General features: G+C 33.7%; 1 protein-coding gene across 1 annotated transcript; it reads right to left on the reverse strand.

The window, feature by feature from the left end:
- Window positions 1-536: 536 nt before the first annotated feature.
- LOC128202577 (tudor domain-containing 6-like) lies at window positions 537-18,086 on the reverse strand. Its single transcript, XM_052903375.1, has 16 exons — window positions 17,934-18,086; window positions 17,699-17,819; window positions 16,510-16,639; window positions 15,411-15,716; window positions 14,118-14,259; window positions 12,930-13,071; window positions 12,290-12,415; window positions 11,500-11,600; window positions 10,442-10,530; window positions 9,136-9,245; window positions 8,429-8,540; window positions 6,906-7,049; window positions 5,737-5,843; window positions 5,064-5,168; window positions 4,116-4,324; window positions 537-3,659 (listed from the first exon to the last, which is right to left on the reverse strand). Coding segments are annotated over exons 1-16 (2,097 nt in total). The 5' UTR covers window positions 17,936-18,086; the 3' UTR covers window positions 537-3,508.
- Between the last annotated feature and the right edge of the window lie 445 nt (window positions 18,087-18,531).

The following is an 18,531-nucleotide window of genomic DNA, read 5'->3' on the forward strand; positions in this document are numbered from 1 at the left end:
AAGAAAAATATGTAAAAGTATGGCGGGTATAATTTCGAATCAGGAATAAAATTCCTTTAAAGAGAGCCTATATGCAAAATTAAAATTTAGAATTTACAAACGAATTTAAAGCATTTTTTTAAACTTAGTAAAAATTATTAATATTTTCTATTTTTAATCTTATGAATTACACGTTTCAAACGATACAAAATTGTGCAGTGGTACTGACTTTCAAGCTCGTTTAAAATCTACAACTATTTATATAAAACAGCTGGAATATAACTAATATTTATATCACATTTGTTTGTAGAATTATTCTATGGCAGTGAAATAAACGTTTAATGATTGTTTATTCCTATGCGACACAAGAATAAATTTTAAATTACACGTAAGGATTCGTTTGTGTATATTTGTGACGTGAAATGATATTCTCTGTAGTATTTAGAAGGTTGGAGAATAATACCAGAATCAGCTATATAATTGATATTGTTAAGACGCACACATTTAGGCTCGGTTCTGAGGTACTATTTCTCTACACTTACCTCTTATCCTATATATATTTTTTTTTTGTTAGTTTCGCGAAATTATTGTTTTATAGACCATTACAAATTAAATTTCCACTAAAGATTTCATTGTGATATCAATTTGAAATATTAATTTAAGAGATTAAAGAAATGGCGCCACAGAATCGAATTTAATTTACGAGAAATGGCGCCACAAAATCGAATTGTCAGTTTTAGTACAATTACGAGAGTGGCGCCCTCTGGCGTTTCTAATATTTTTCCATTTTAGAAAGCCAGTTGTCGTAGCTTACTGGACATCTGTACGCGCCTTCTGAAGCGAGAAGCAAGTGATATTTATATTATAAATTAATCAAACATGTGTTTAAAGAATTCATAAGTTTGTATCGAAATGATTTTTGGATTCAAACTTCCGTCTGAGATGAAACGTCAAAACTTTTCTCAACTTCTCAAGTGACTACTGCAGTACAGTTATAAATACTTATATATAGTAATTCATAAATCCAGAAAGGAATCGTAAATGCAACTATTCTATATATTACGGTAGATTCGGAGGTTATTCTTTAAACTCATATAAAATTTGGGAATAATCCAACAATTGATTGTGTAATGGATTATTATATTATCAAATATATTTAAGATTTTGTTGATTAATCGATAATAGTTAATGCAACGATATACTATCGACAATAATAATAGTACCTATGTTAATTAACGTAAACCATTCCTTAAATTGGTGTTAGTAGCAATCTGTACAAAAGACTGTACAAGGTATTACACACCTATTATTATGTAGTGCCGATTATAAAAATACACATTGCTTTCTTTTTCGAGACCCTATTTTATTTTTTTGGTAATAAAAATTTTTGTTTCAGAAAAAAAAAGTAAATTTTTTTAAATCCTATTAACTCCTCAAGCGTTTATGCATTATACACTGTACCGAACAAAAATGTGGCACTGCGCGTTAATGCAACAGCGTCTGTTGCATAACTCGAATTTGCAGCGTCGTTTTCCTTAAATTTATGTATATAATAAATCCATTTATCCATAACCGAAATTTGGTAATTTCAAAAATCGGTGACGCAGTGAGTGTAGACAGGTAACCTAAAGCCGATCGCTCCACGGCTCCACTAATGAATACTAACAGCACTTTCAAGGGACGGATAACGTCAATTAACGTGTACAATTTAATCAAACATCAATTCTAATATCGATCGAATAATCGATACCGTTGACATCGATTACAACCGATAGAATTGCGTAAACACTTATCATCAATACTATTAATGTAATCAATAGATATATCGGTATAGTTCGATTTTTTTGGGCCATCATTATCGATTAATACGACAACCATTGAGCCTTATAATGCAAAACTACCACAGTGACCACCTAATGGTATAATTGAGTTTGGGGTTATTTTTTTATGCAACTTAGAATGGCAAACAAGCTGACGTATCATCTGATAGAAAATGGTAACCGTCGCCTATAGACATGAGCAGTACCGTGGACATAACAGAGTATACTGTTTTGCCCATGATACTCCCCATGCGTTGCCATTCCTGAGGACTTAGGTGATCCAATATCTATACAACACAGATAATAATATATTACTTCTTAAAGGTAACCTTCATGCATACTAAGTACGTTTGTTAATCATTCTCACAATCTTCGTAGCGATCTATAAAATAAGCAAACATATAGGAACTTATTAATACTAATTCACTTTTTGGGTCACTGCGACACACTTGGTGAAAACATATCTCCAATATTAATCTTTTGTTTTATATTTGAAAAAATGTAAATAATCAGATTGTATAAATTTATTTATTAATTTACGTGTGTCATAAATGGCTCAAATAAAGTGTTTATCTATCTATCTAATTCGAGATTTTTAACATTTAAAATAAAAAATAAAACTGCTCATATTAATTTACATTAGTGGCAGTCATTAGACTTTTGTATAAAAAGTAAATCTTAATTAACATAACATACTATATTATCACCCATCAAAATTCAAATGTAAACAAAAAAGAATTACACATTTATAAAAAAAAAAAAAAAAAATTACATATTAACTATCATAGATATTTTGGAAAGAAATTAAAAAGAAAATAGAAACTTTAATAACAAAATATGAAATCAATTTGTAGACATACATTTGCCTAATTTAACAGTTGCTAGGAAATTACATCGATATTACTTTTTATTATAAAAAATTTTAATTAGTGCAAAAAAAAAAAGATGAGAAATAATAAAAATATTTGAAATTTGACAGGCAATACAGACGGTATAAAATAAACTATAAACAGTTAGTATACTGTAAAGTAATAATGTAACAAAATATAATTCGTAACGTAAAATAACAATTGAAAATGGCAAGTATAGCGTCCAGTGTACGCAGAATTCAGAAATAAACACGATATTATTCGTGTTACATTTTGTAAATAATTTGTTGCCATTTAAAAAATCACAAATTGAGTTAATTTCATTTTATAATAGTGTATATATATATATATAACAATGATATTATTTTACGAACAAGAATATAAATTTGTATCCAAGATGTAACTGAATCGAATCTTAAATCCGCGTCGCATTTGTAACTATGTAATCTATGTGAACTGTGAACAGAACTGATATTCATCTATCTCTATAACGCTAGTTAGTGCAAGCGGGATAGCGAATTAATCTCTGTTTAGTCTTATTCGACTAGTTACTTAACAATTGGAGAGTAAGCGAGACGAACGAAACGCAAAAGGTTTATACTAAGTATTCTATTATACAAAAAAAAAAAAATCCACTCAATCAGAACATATGACATTACATCTACTTACTTCAATTTAAGTAGGAAATTTCCATTTAGTTTAAGCTTCTCGATTACCAATCGCAAAGTAATCATAGTGTTAAACGTGTTCGTCTATGGTATTAGTTAGTAAGTCTATGGTACAAGTTTGCGAGTCTGTGGTATGGCGTTTGTGAGTCTATGATACGACGAGTTTGTGAGTCTATGGTACGACAAGTTTTTGCGTGACATTTGTGTCGTCGAAGACCGTGTACTCTTCTAAGGTCACCATATTGAGAGCAGCCAGGTGCTCTGCGACGCTGTAGTCGTCCTCATCGTACAATTCTACTGTTATCTCGTCGTAGTCCCGGGAGCTGAGGGTGGAAATAATTGTGTTGTAAAAAAATCTTTATTGTACATAATTCATACTGAATACATTAAAAGATTTAATATACAATGGCGGATTTATCCCATAAAGGGATCTCTTAGAGTCAACCTTTGAGAAGCTGAAAGAAAACTGTAGAATGTACAAGAGTAAAAACCGTAACTGTAATTGTTTTACTTAAACTTGAAGTTTAATTTATAACGATTCCTTTTTATCGTCGTGCCGAGATGGTTCATATTTAATAAATTATGGGTGTCTTAAATTTATCTAATTTAGTATATGCTTCTCTGCCTACCCTATAAAAGACGTTGAGAAAAAGGTAGCCGTACAGGAGTTTATAGGATTGTCCTCTATAAGTTGTCAGGCTCCTGTTGCCATACGCACGCGTGTGCTTACGGCTTACTCACGTGACAATGGTACGACGTCTGCTCGCGGGCTTACTCACATGACGTGCGCGTCGAACGTGCGGTCCTGCACGAGGTTGGCGAGCGCGGTCTTGGTGGCGGCCCACTGCCGCGACGTCTGCTCGCGCGCCACCACGCCCGCCAGCGAGCAGCGCGCCGCCTGCGCGGGCAGCGCCACGAACCGCGGGTCCAGCATGCGCACGCAGTCCTCCTTCACCCATACCATGTTACCGTAGTCCACGTACATCACCTACATTACAAAAGTATAACATTTTTATTTATACAACTTAGAATGGCAAACAAGCTGACGGCCCACCTGATGGAAAGTGGTAACCGTCGCCTATAGACATGAGCAGTACCGTGGACATAACAGAGTATACTGTTTTGCGCATGATACCCCCCATGCGTTGCCATTCCTGAGGACTCGGGTGTTATTCCTCTGTACCCAGTAAATTGACGCCATATCCCACCCTTCAAACCGAAACACAGCCATGCAAACACAACTGCTTCACGGTTAAAACACGAATGGGACAGAGGTACCCAAGCAATCGACTTTTGTACAAAGTCTCCCTCTGGTGAACATGAATAATTTTTTTAAAAAAAAACAACGTTCAACTAAACATTAGAGTCCGCAACACTAAACGAAGCTCGGCTTTCGGTTACACTAGATTAAGAAACAACGTTTTTAAAAAAAGTATATTAATTTGAAATTATAAATTGCTCACTATCTATATAAACTGGGAAGTTATACATCTCAGCGAACATATTTGACTGTTACCTGTTTATAATACCTCACTTCTATTATTGTGCTACGTATAATTTGTAATTTGCTGTATTCAAGTCAAAAATTTATATATAAATAAAAATGATATGCCAGTAGTCATATAGCATGAATTTCGGCAATAGATATACTAACTAAATTGTCTATGTCGGAATCTTTATCGTCATTACTTAATTTAAAATTAAAATTGGAATCGTCGGCCAATCACCTCTACATTCTGGTCGGCTCGCGATGAGAAGCGTACACGTGCTCGGTACCACTGATCGTCGGGTGGGTATAGGGCTGCCACTAGTTCGCCAGGCGCCGGCGTCGTCTGAAAGACCATATATTTTTTTTTTATTTTGTCAATACATTGGTTAGTAAGCTATTAGGCTAAAATGTTACAATTAACAGAAACTACAAGCGAGAATACAAATAGCTATAATATTTAAATAAGTACTAAGATAGTCCTAACATAAAGTCCTAAAAACATTTATAAATAGAAATAGCAACAGCTGAATTTCTTGTTCGTTCTTCTACGCTAAAATTGCATTCCGAATGGACGGTAATGGGGATAAATTTACTTAAAAATGCTTAAATCTAAGTTTACTTAAATTAAAAAAATATATATATTTCTATCTTTCTCTCAATAAGGAGTACACAAATTGAAATAATAGACTCGAATATTATGGGTATGAATAACAAATATATTTACAATGTTATTAAATAGCTCCACACATACATACAGATATTCAATAAAAAAAACCTCTAACAATTATAAATAAAGAAGTATTGTCTGTAATTTATAAGGTATAGCAAATTCAATTTTCCTACTAATACCAATACGACTGAATCCAGCTCTGGCCATAATGTTATTGGTGTAGCGTTGACATGGAACTAACCTTGGGACGTTTGTACGCCATCCTGGTGGCGGGGCTGTTCATGTCGCGCACGAGAGCCTCCAGCGACGTCGGCGGCAGCACTATGCCGAACTCGGGCAGCGGCTCCTCTGGCCGACAAATAGTAATAATGTTACATATATACTTAGACTACATAGATAGAGTGTCTCCATACAAATGCTTCGAGAACAACTTTTTCATACAATTTTGCACGATAAAAAGTTATAAGTGATTCCTTTATAACTTCTATATTTATTTTGTTTTATAATTTTTGCATCTTTTTAATGCTTATAAACTTATTTTATTTATTAAATAATTAAATATAGGTATGTCAAGGTGCATTGCGTGCATAAGTATATTGAACGCTGATAAAAAAAAAAAAAACGAGTCAGGTAATTTGACAATCAGCTGTCAAAAACTTGGAGGAGAAGGGATTGTTAGTAATGCAAACTACCAGTCCCATTGTTAGCAATATACTCTGTTAGGTCGACCTCCACGTGATACCCCATGGAAACCATCGTGCTGAATTCCAGGTCTATTCATTATGATGTGCTAACAGAGCATTTCATTATCATCCATTAAAAAAAAAATCTCTGGAACGGCTCAATTAATTTTCGTAATTTACGAGTATATTGTTAAAAAATGAACCCGGCAGGTGGCGGTAACGACTGAAGCCTTTGCTGGGTCTGTAAGTTTTAAAAATAGTCTATTATGATGTGTCAACCATATTATCATATTCAAATTGGAGTATAACAATATAGTAGAATCCCAATTCAAAAAATTTAAAATTTAATAATCGATTTTTTATTTGTAAATACCATTGGCCTTCCTTAGATTGTGTATGGTCAGGTTATTATTGTATTGTATTGTAAAATGTTTATTTGACATAATTTAGATTGGACACATTAAAAGATTTTATATACAATGATTAATTAATGATTATGTTAATGACTAATTTACAGGGTACAGAGGAATAACACCTGAGTCCTCAGGAATGGTAACGCATGGGGAGTATCACGGGCGAAAGAGTATACTCTGTTATGTCCATGGTACTGCTCATGTCTATAGGCGACGGTTATCACTTTCCATCAGGTGGGCCGTCAGCTTGTTTGCCATTCTAAGTTAAATAAAAAAAAAAAAACTCATTTCTTTCAAATGTTTGTATATATTACCTTTTTTCTTCTCATTTATAAACTGTACATAGAAGCGGTTGAAATGGCAGACATATGTAACCAGCACCTTATGCCAGGTGCCCGGTGGCGGCAGTGGGCATGGCTTGTGTGTGAACACCTGCACGCGGTCCAGGGTCCACCCGTCTGTAATAGGGAGTGGATATGTGTAATATGGATTGGTGATTAATATTTTAATTTTCAATATTTTGTGAATATAGCTGATGTTAGAGGATATTCCAGTTGTACATACTTATTCTAGTTGTATAAATAAATAAGTAAACTTATTAATTAAAACTTTTGTAATTAAAAACAAACTTAAATAAAAAAAAAAAACTATGATAGGTAAATTGAAACATTCGAATTTCACCTTAGTAATGCCGCGCGTATCTATTGTCATTAATTATTTTTTGAAATTCAAATTTAGAATCGTTAAAAAGGACCTATACAATATCTTAAAAAAAAAAAAAAAAACGGCCAATATTTTTAGAATTCAAGAACTTTATATGAAATATCCCTAGACGTTGTTGCGGTGTGTATATTAGTTTGTTTAGGTTAAATATTGTAAGCTAAATAAGAATCACTTTTTGGCATCCAATTGAGCAAAAATTTTCTTAATCTTTAGTTTATTTTTTAAAACACAAAAAGGAACAAACAAGCATACAACTCGTTTGATGGTAAACGGTCACTATAGCCTATGAACGTCTGTAACATTAGTGGTGTCACTGAAGAAACCTTAATATAACTTTTTTAAAGAATCCCATACTGTAGACTTTAGGAAAAACCTCGGTAGATAGTTCTATCCACAGTCTGAGTGTTCGCGGGAGAAAACTCCTCTGTAATCTTGCTGCACGCGATCATTTAGGTTCAAGTGTGTGAGGATGAATTCTCTATCGATGGCGAGGGGTGAAATGATAAAAGGTTGATGTGGGAATCATTTCGAACAATTCCTCGAAACACAATCCGTCATACAAGCGGTAGAACACATAAAGTTAGTAGTTCTAGTGACAATACAATAATCAATTCTCAATATTGTAATATCTTCAAAATGGTATCCGCCACAAGATGGCGATTTATATGTATTTTTGTCAACAGACTATTATGAAATAAAATTCAAAATTTATGGATTCAATTTCGTGTTTTTGTTCATAATCGAACTAGTATATTAAGCTCAAGATTTTGTTTGTCAAAAATCCTACCTATAAAAGTCCAATATTTTAACATTTGTGGCATTTTTAAATGGTCCGTATTATGTAATATTGACTTAAAATTTTTGTTTCGTTCGGCTCCGAAATTCCGGAAAACATTTTATGGTAAACCCTCTGATGAAAAGTGGCAATCGTCGCTTACAAATATGAATAGCAACTTAAACATCATAGTATTGTGATGTTCATGGTACTTTTTAAGAGTTGCCATTCTCATAAATGGGTTACCATTATTAGGATTATAATTAAATTATTATAAAAAAAATACATGCATTTTCAGTATTTCGTGCAAGTTAATTAGTTATATTAAACAATATTTGCCTGGATGTTTCATTATGTGTCTCTTATTGCAGCGCGATCCTTTGAAGCACGTTTTTTCAGGCCCTCCTTTGTAGTGTTTGCAGATGTCCGCTTCGTCGCGATTATGGTAGCCCTATAAAATAGATGTACCATATATGCATGAGGGGAGTTATGACAGTGGATAGCCTAAAATGTATACAGAGATAGAGGCATATGTCACTTGGTATTCTTTACCTAACCGTCAAGGGATTTGTCATAAAGATTGATTTAAGAATTTTGAAAATTAAGGGCTATGCAGATTTGTATTTTAATCTGTCAAATATTATCATATGACCAAATATAGGGGAACAATATATTAGGAAACTGGCAACCCTCAGGATTGTTAATAAGACCATTGCTAGCAATACCCTGTTATATTAGGTTAGGTTAGGTGCTATTTGGAAACCATCGTTCTGAATTCCAGGTGTCATCACGATGGCACAACTGACCTGCCTTATATCCTCACCTAATATCCTTCAAACGGTAGCACCCCACCAGCGTATACATTATCATCCATAAAAAAAAAAAATTGTAAACCCTATTGCTAGCAATATGGACCTTGAAACTTACACAGTTAATTGCTGTAATATCCGTCGTGATGGATCAACTGATTTTGTTTTATCGTCATGTAAAGTCTCTCCCTATATGTGGCCAATTAATATTTGTGGCCATAAAAATCATTTAATTACCGTAACAGCTTCCACAGCGTCCTCGTACTCTGGGCACTGGGTGATGTCGAGCTCACTGTCCACCGATCGCGGGGCACCATCGTTCGCTTGGGAAACGGTACGTTTATCTACTGTATAAAATAAAATAAATTTATTAATCTTGAATAAGACGAACATGTGATCGGATTTATAATTATTTATTATATTTTTATTTATTCATTAGTACAGATATGTGTACATGGCGGACTTAATGCTAAAAGCATTCTCTCCCAGTCAACTATAGAGAAGTGTCAGAATACTCGAATGCGGTACTACTAATTATTGATATACATACATACTAAAATTACATATATAAACGAATAAACATATATATGAATAACAAATATACTTACACATATATGATATATACTATATTATACACGAAATTGAGAATAATATGAAGCACCTACTGCTCGGATAAAGATAAAAAGTGAGCGTGAACGCTTTTTTTGTAAGACGGTTTAGTCGTTTATAATTAGTATAACTAAAAAAATAGAAAAGTGACCCAACCAGGATATTACAAAAATTACAAACATATGTTTTTAGTATTGAATGCTAAATATTTTTTCGTGATTGTTTATTCGAACTGGCCGTTTTTTTTTATATAATATTACATATTAATAAAACAGTATGTTCTTCATAAACCACATATTAAGGTTTTTTGGAGTCGGCAAAGCACACGTGATACTCCTAGTGTTGCAGGCATCCATAGTCTATAGTGATCGTTTACCATCAGACGGGCTGTATGCTTGTTTGCCACCTTTGTAGTATAAAAAAAAGAACTTCAGAATTTCTAGTACCCCTAGTGATTTTTTTATTTTTTATTTTTATACAACTTAGAATGGCAAACAAGCTGACGGTCCACCTGATGGAAAGGGGTAACCGTCGCCTATAGACATGAGCAGTAATATGGACATAACAGAGTGTACTGTTTCGCCCATGATACCCCCCATGCGTTGCCATTCCTGAGGACTCAGATGTTATTTCTCTGTACCCTGTAAATTCACGCCATATCCCACCCTACAAACCGAAACACAGCCATGCAAACACAACTGCTTCACGGCAGAAACACGAATGGAACAGAGGCACCGAAGCAATCGACTTTTGTACAAAGTCTCCCTCTGGTATTTCATTTAAATTGTTTATTTTCATGTTTCTGGTGCAATAAAGAGTTAAATAAATAAATAAAAACATTTTGTCACGGTCGAAAGTGGCAATTTTCGTGGTATGTAAAACTCTGCTTAATATTACGTTTATAAAGTTTTTTTTTTAATATTGATATACTTACTCATGCTGGCGAGTCCCTGCTTCACCATGAGCTCGTTTATGGTCTTGTTAGACGAGAGGATTACGTACACGCCCAGGGACTCGGAAGTGCTGGACAAATTTAAGTTATTATAGTTAATAGTTAAGTTTGATTATAATTCTAATATTATAGCTTCCTAAGACAAAGTAGAAACGAATCTATTGATAGAATTGTTATCGCTAACCAGTCTATGAGATAGAATGAGATGACAACATGCGCTATCTTCTTTGAAATCTGCTGCATGTTATTTCTCATAGCCATGAGTGTGAAGTAGCGAGCTAATGCTAGTTTACATTACATTTCAGCTGTTAACTGTCCACTGGTGAACATAAGTCTTCCCTATAATGGGAGTTTTGCCAGTAGTTGCCACGCTTGGCAACCGCAGATAGGCTTCGGTGATATTTGAAGAGGGATGCTACTGCCCTACCCTTTACCATTAAGTACCCTTAGTCGCCTCTTACGACACCCACAGGAAAGGAAGGAGTGGCTTATTCTATGCCGGGGACCACACAGACTAGTTTACAATATTATTAAGGAGTGCCGTTTAGAGTATTATGGTAAAACTTTTTTTTTATTGTCAAGTATATGTATATGTATATGTATGTATGTATATGTATGTATGTGTGTGTGTGTGTGTGTGTGTGTGTGTGTGTGTGTGTGCGTGCGTGCGTGCGTGCGTGCGTGCGTGCGTGCGTGCGTGCGTGCGTGCGTGCGTGCGTGCGTGCGTGCGTGCGTGCGTGCGTATGTGTGTGTGTGTGTGTGTGTGTGTGTGTGTGTGTGTGTGTGTGTGCGTGTGTGTGTATGCATACGCACATTCATATATATGTATGTGCATGTATATACTATTATATATATTTTTATGTTCATCAATATCATATATAATATCAATAATCATCTGCTCTCGATTATTTGGTTTAGTTTATTGTAGAAACTTTACTGATTTATGTTATGGTTGTGTATACTACTTTATATGTCTTAGATATTGTATGTTTCCCTTTCAAAGTAAAATAAAATAAAAAAAGCACAATATATGTACGTACTTGTCGTCCACTTCAATTTGGCACTGCTGTCCGATGTATTTCTTCAAAAACTCCTCTTGTTTAATCATCAGCTCCTCATCCTCGTTGCCCAATAGGTCCAACTATATGTTAAACGAGTCAACTCAATTAAATTGAACATTTTTCCAAAGAAATATAAGTTGAAAAATGATAAGTTATTTATGGGAGGCTTAAAAATTGTTGGAGATCACTTTACTTTTTTTTTATTGGCGAATTAACTTCATCTGTGTTATCAACGTTCACTCTTTGTATTCAATCATAATTTGATTATATTAATTTCGATGAAAAAATATGGTACGAAGCTATGACATTATGCACAAATAACAAGCAACAAAATAAAAATTAAATCTTAGATTACATAGATAGAGTGTCTCCATACAAATGCTTCGAGAAAAGCGGGTCAATTTTTTTCATCATATATTGCATGATAAATAGTTATGAGTGATTCCTTTGTAACTTCTATATTTATTTTGTCTTATAAATTATGCACCTTTTTAATTGCAATCGTGCAAAATTTAGTTTTAATTATTAAATAATTAAATATAAATACTTCAAGATACATTGTATGCGTAAGTATATAGAACATTAATAAAAAACGAGAGACAAAAATCTATATAAACTAAGTAATAAATAAATATAATAAAAAAAATAATAGATTTGTGAAACTCATTATTGAATTTATTAAGAAATGAAGCTACGTAGACTGATCATAATGAGTGAGGTCAAGTTAAATACAATAAGGAATGACTGATATAATGACGTCGCAACTAACCCCCGCTAGATGGCAGCAGCGCGCGTACGGCGGCTTGTCGCAAAACTGCGCCATCAGCGGCTGTATACAAGCGATCGAGGCTGTTCGCATCTCGCCCGTATCCACTAAAAACACCTCCACCATATTCTGCGAAAGTTACAATTATATTGATCATTAACATAAATCTTTATTATACAACTTAGAATGGCAAATAAGCTGACGGCCCACCTGATGGAAAGTGGTAACCGTCGCCTATAGACATGTGCAGTACCATGGACAGAGTATACTGTTTCGCCCATGATACCCCCTATGCATTGCCATTCCTGAGGACTCAGGTGTTATTGCTCTGTACTTAGTAAATTCACGTCATATCCCACCCTTGAAGGGTGGTCAAGTAGTTTTTGTTTCTACAACGAACATACAGACAGACAAAAATTTTACTGATTGCATTTTTAGCATCAGTATCGATCACTAATCACCCCCTGATAGTTATTTTGAAAATACATTTCATGTACAGAATTGACCTCTCTACAGATTTATTATAAGTATAGATATACAATGACTTTTAAGGCCGAGTGGAGAATTTGTCCGCTGACAAATTGACAAATTGAAATCAGCGTAGGCCTTAAGTTAAAAAAAAAAGAAATCTAGATATCCATACCTCAGTAAGTTTAATGAAGAACCCTCTATAGTATCCGTTGCTCTCCTCGTCGTAGAACGCGCAGTAGTGCAGTGTGCGTATCTGGTCCGGTGTTAGCACCACGCGTTGCTTCTTGTAGTAATCCGTCATTTCATTCATTAGGCTGCGGTTTTAATTATTTATTTATTTACACTTTATTGCACCATTTATATAAATATAGTAAATTTTAATTAATTAATCTTTGGGTACAGGACATTGAAAAAAAAAGGGTAAGTTGTGCACTATTATATAGTTATTATATATCTACACTAATATTATAAAGAGGAAAACTTTGTTTGGTTGTAATGAATAGGCTCAAAAACTCCTGGACCGTTTTTAAAAATTCTTTCACCATTCGAAAGCTACATTATCCACGAGGAACATAGGCTAAATTTTATTTTGGAAAAAAATAGGGTTCCGTAAAATATTTGGGTTTTTTGGACACAAGGTGTAAAAAAACCAACCAGGAAAGTTACTTATTTTGCGTACGCTGCCTAAACTATAAAAGATAGAACCATAAAATGTTCTAATTAATTGTAGATCTTATAAATATCTACAAAAAAGTCCGCGACACACTATACCTATCTATGTCGAGTGAGGCACAACAACAATTTTTTTATTTTAATATCTTGAATTTTTTTGGTCTATATTTAAACGTATTTATTTTACTCATGCTATGAATCCTTATCAAAATAAATTATTTCATCACTAAGTACAGTTTATGTAGATAATATTTAGTCTTTGAATGATTAAAATTGGCGTTTTGTTTTGAAGTTATAGCGAAATTAAAATATTACGACTTTTTTTTATACATCTTAGAATGGCAAACAAGCTAACGGCCCACCTGATGGAAAGTGGTAACCGTCGCCTAAAGATATGAGCAGTACCATGGACATAACAGAGTATACTGTTTCGCCCATGATATCCCCCATGCGTTGCCATTCCTGAGGACTCAGGTGTTATTCCTCTGTACCCAGTAAATTCACGCCATATCCCACCCTTCAAACCGAAACACAGCCATGCAAACACAGCTGCTTCACGGTTGAAACACGAATGGGACAGAGGATAGGTTATATCGTAACTTAGCATATATTTTATATAGTGATCCACGCTAGTCAAGACACGGGAAACAGCTAGTTTTAAATATACTTTTATGATGTATTTGCTTACGTGCAGACTTCGTCGATGTCATCGGTGATGATCCATAGCGCGAGGCCGTCGACCGATATGATGGTGCACGATGAGTACAAGACATCACACTGCAGCACCGTCTGCGCCGGCAAGTTGTACTGCTCGCCGCTGAACGGTGTTGCTATGTGAACAATAAATGACCGATGAGAACTATAGAGTTATAGATAAAACCCCTTATTTATAATAACGTCAAACCTCTCATAAATTTATTATAGTTATAGACTGTAGAACTGTTTCGTCTCCTTCTTTTATACTAAACTCCCAATTTGAAAGAAAGTAACAAAACAGTGTAATAATTAAAATAGGATTGTAGGCTTTAGTTTTTGTGAATAAGGGAGAAAATATTTACAATACAAGTACGCGTAGATTTCAGAAGATCGAAATCCAATGAAAAAGATCATTTCTAGATAGGCTATCAAGACAAAATTGTAAGTTGGACCTTCAGGTATACAACTGTGAAAATCGACTTCAATTTCGTGCAGTAGTTTTTGCGTAATACAGGAACAACGTGACAGATAGACAAACAAAAAAAAATATTTTGCCATGTATTGCTCTTATTAAAATACCTCACATTAATTTTTCATAAATATCTCCCACGTACAAAGAACGTTTAATTACAATTTTATGATATTAGTAAGGTAGAAGGTAAAATATAATAATTATGTGCATCTCTTTCTATCAACAAATATAATTGGAATAAATGGAAAATAGACGACAATGTTAAATGTCATAAAATGTTTTCACAGTGCAATCTGCATTTTTTAGGCTTTTTTTTTATAAACTTATACAACTTAGAATGGCAAACAAGCTGACGGCCCACCTGATGGAAAGTGGTAACCGTCGCCTATAGACATGAGCAGTACCATGGACATAACAGAGTATACTGTTTCGCCCGTGATACCCCCCATGCGTTGCCATTCCTGAAGACTCGGGACTCCTACGTATCCAGTAAATTCACGCAAAAATAATTTTTATATCATACTAGCGATTCGTCCTGGCTTTACACAGGTAGATGGAAAGATAAACTTATATTTTTTATTATCTTTAATAGGCAAATTTTTGATACATTATTGTACTTTTCGTAAAAATCTAAAATTCTCTTTTTAGGATAAATTGTGTAAATTATTACTGTACTGTACATAAGCACACATAACATCATGGAAATTGCAAGTGTGTTGCTAGTCTTTTAAGAAGGAGTATTACTCTTTAGTTGAAGATTTTTTTTTCTCTTGTTCTTTTTTGGAAATACATTATAGAGAAGCATACACTCACCATTTAGAGATAATTTATTTAACTCTGTCGCCACTTCGCACTGTACTTCCTTGTCCTCGTTCTTGTGTACGGGCACACTCTCAGAAGAGCATGAAGTGCTAGAGAACTCAATGAGGGGTTGCTCCCCTTTACGTCGGTTCTCTTGCGCCGGTTTCTCTGAGGGGCAGAGGTTTGGGCAAGCTGTAGATGTAGAAGGCATCGGCTCACTGAGAACGTCCATCAGATTGAGAGCCTGGGGCGTTGGAGTCGGTAGCGAGCTCCTCATCGTATCTAGCACTGGTGTGTACTCCACAATGCTGTTCTCTTCTGTTGAAAACATATTAATATTAATTGAAATTCAATGATTGTATGGTGTAAAGGGCTATTAGAATACTAATGAAATGTTTAGGTTTGAAGGGTGGGATATGGCGTGAATTTACAGGGTACAGAGGAATAACATCTGAGTCCTCAGGAATGGCAGCGCATGGGGGATATCATGGGCGAAACTGTATACTCTGTTATGTCCATGGTATGGCTCATGTCATAAAAAAAAGTCAAAATATTGTAAACTAGAAGGTAATGAAAGAACTTACAATTATTATTTTTCTAAAAACTGAAAATCAAGGACATAGTGTAACAAAAAGAACAATGTTCGGTTGAAATTAATTTTAAGTTTATTTTTTATTTAATAAAAAAAAATATGGGTACAAAATAATTTGAATATATTCAAATACTTAATATAATCTTTACTATTTAAGTGGAAATAATAATCAAATATTCAAATGCAAGCCCTAATAGCAATGCTTGAAGTGCACCAGTTTATTCAATCATATCCATATTGTTGTTTATGTACATATATATAATATAAAAATTTAGTTATATACTTTATGAAATATTTATTAATGTGATTGCTGTGCTCTTCAAGGGCTCATGGTGATTCTTTACCTTTAATAACTTAAGACCTATATTGTTACAACATGAAATAGCAATAAATGATTGAATTGAATTGAACAGATTACAGTTATCACTATCCATCAGGTGGACAGGTAGTTTGTCTGCCATTTAAAGTTGCATAAAAAAACATGTTTGTATGGGGAGAATGATAGAAGTAGCCACTTACCAAGCTTTTTAACACACAAATTGAAGTCTGTTATGAGATATGTATATTCATCAAGCTGTTTCATGCATGACAGGAAGCGTTCCTTCAACTCTGCTGGTTCACAATTTAACTTTTGTACAAACTCCTGAGCCTAAAAAGATATATATTATTGCATTATAAATTACAGAGGGAGTTTATAAATATTTTAAGCCATGGGTGGCCTTATCTTGGAAATATTTTCTGACAAAGCCAAATACAGCAATAAAGGATGTACTGTACAACTGTAGTACATGAGAAATGTGAGAAAGACATACTAATAGATATGGAAGGTAAAAATATATAGATAAATGACATATTAATACTGTTAAAACAGTAAAATAAGGATATGTTGTAATTAAGACATGGTGATTTAGCCACAATGGGACAATTAACCTGACTTTTTCATTTTATTCTTCTTACACAGCATTAGCAAAGATGGGTGTACATTTTATTTTTATGTAATAAAAATATCCACTTGTAAGACAATCAAATTTGCTCAAAGATTGCCTTGAAAATATTGCTATTAACAATAAGTAAGCCCTGCCTTGTGTCTGAGGGGATTATGTTATTAGCAGATTTTATACAATAACTTGTCTACACTTCTCAGCTTAACTTGTACACTATAGGATATTAGAAGTAGATTCATAAAAAATGACAAAATGCAGTGCTTACTGCATTATTTGTAAGTAATAAGTTATAACTAAGTTTACTTGTATAACATTAATGTCTTTTGTTATACAAAGATGGTTCTTTTTGGATGCTTTAAATGGTAAGCAAATTGACATATACATAGTATTTGGGATGAAGTACATTTTTTTAATGAATGTAAACTAAATAGTAAACACAGGCAGGTAATTTGACCCATCATGGTAATTTCAACAGGAATTAAACATGGTGGATTCTAAGGCATGCCATGTGGTGTTTAATATAATAGGATACATTATGAACAATTACTAACAATCCCTTTCTCCCTGAAGAAGGATTTAGGGCACTTTTGTCCCAGAGAATAAGAAAATGTTAGTCACAAACTAGTCAAATTAACTGATAAAAACTAGTTATTTATACATACAAATATTAATGATAATTAAGTATTTAACAAAGAAACAAAACTGATATGAAAAGGTGGTGCCCGTTTTGGTGGGTACTTCTCATAATTAAAAAAAAAACTTACCTGCACTTGCAATTTCTTTATTTCACTAATTGCATGTTCGCTTTTTTCTACAAAGATATTGATCCTTGCTTCTAATTCATTTCGTCGGTGAAAAGTTAAGGTTGCAAGATCTACGAAACTCCTAAAACGAAATTGTGAAATGCTGACATAGTTAAGTATTCAATTGTAAAAGGAAAAAATATTTTATTACATACATGTGCAAATTATGCAAATATTACAAAAGAAGGTCACTTACATTTTTGTTTGATTTTGTCAACTTTATCCGATGAGGATAAAATTGTTTTTTTGTGTAAAATAAAGTTTTAACACAGACAATAAAGTTTAAAAATTTCGCTGATGTCTAGTGATTACTAGTGTCTGATTAGACACCAAACAATTATCGTAGTGATGGGATTCGAGTTGTTTTTCACTCGAGTGACTCAGGTAGTATTTATATTACTTGCACTCGAGTTAAATATTCGATGACTCGAGTTTCGAGTGACTCGAGTCTATTCGAATTTCTAGTGACTCGAGTTGACTCTTACCACTCGAAGGGTTTATACCGAACCGAGTAAGAAATTAAAATTGTGACAAGTTTACTCGCTGTAGCAGGAAACTTTTAAGAGAGAAAATTCTTCCTGATGCTTATCATGTCGCACGCACTGTAATTGTAGATATTCTTCTTTTAGTTGAATATACGGCTGCTACAACAGATTTATGGACTTCTGACAGTAATAAAGCGTACCTAACTATTACAATACATTTCATTTATAATTCAAAACTTTTTTCGCAAACTATTACTACTAGAGAGGTTACGGAGGAACATTCTTCTATTATTTTAACAAGTGCTGAAG

The sequence above is a fragment of the Galleria mellonella genome, unplaced genomic scaffold (genome assembly GCF_026898425.1).
Source record: "Galleria mellonella isolate WM207_F2 unplaced genomic scaffold, CSIRO_AGI_GalMel_v1 utg139, whole genome shotgun sequence".
NCBI lineage: Eukaryota > Metazoa > Arthropoda > Insecta > Lepidoptera > Pyralidae > Galleria > Galleria mellonella.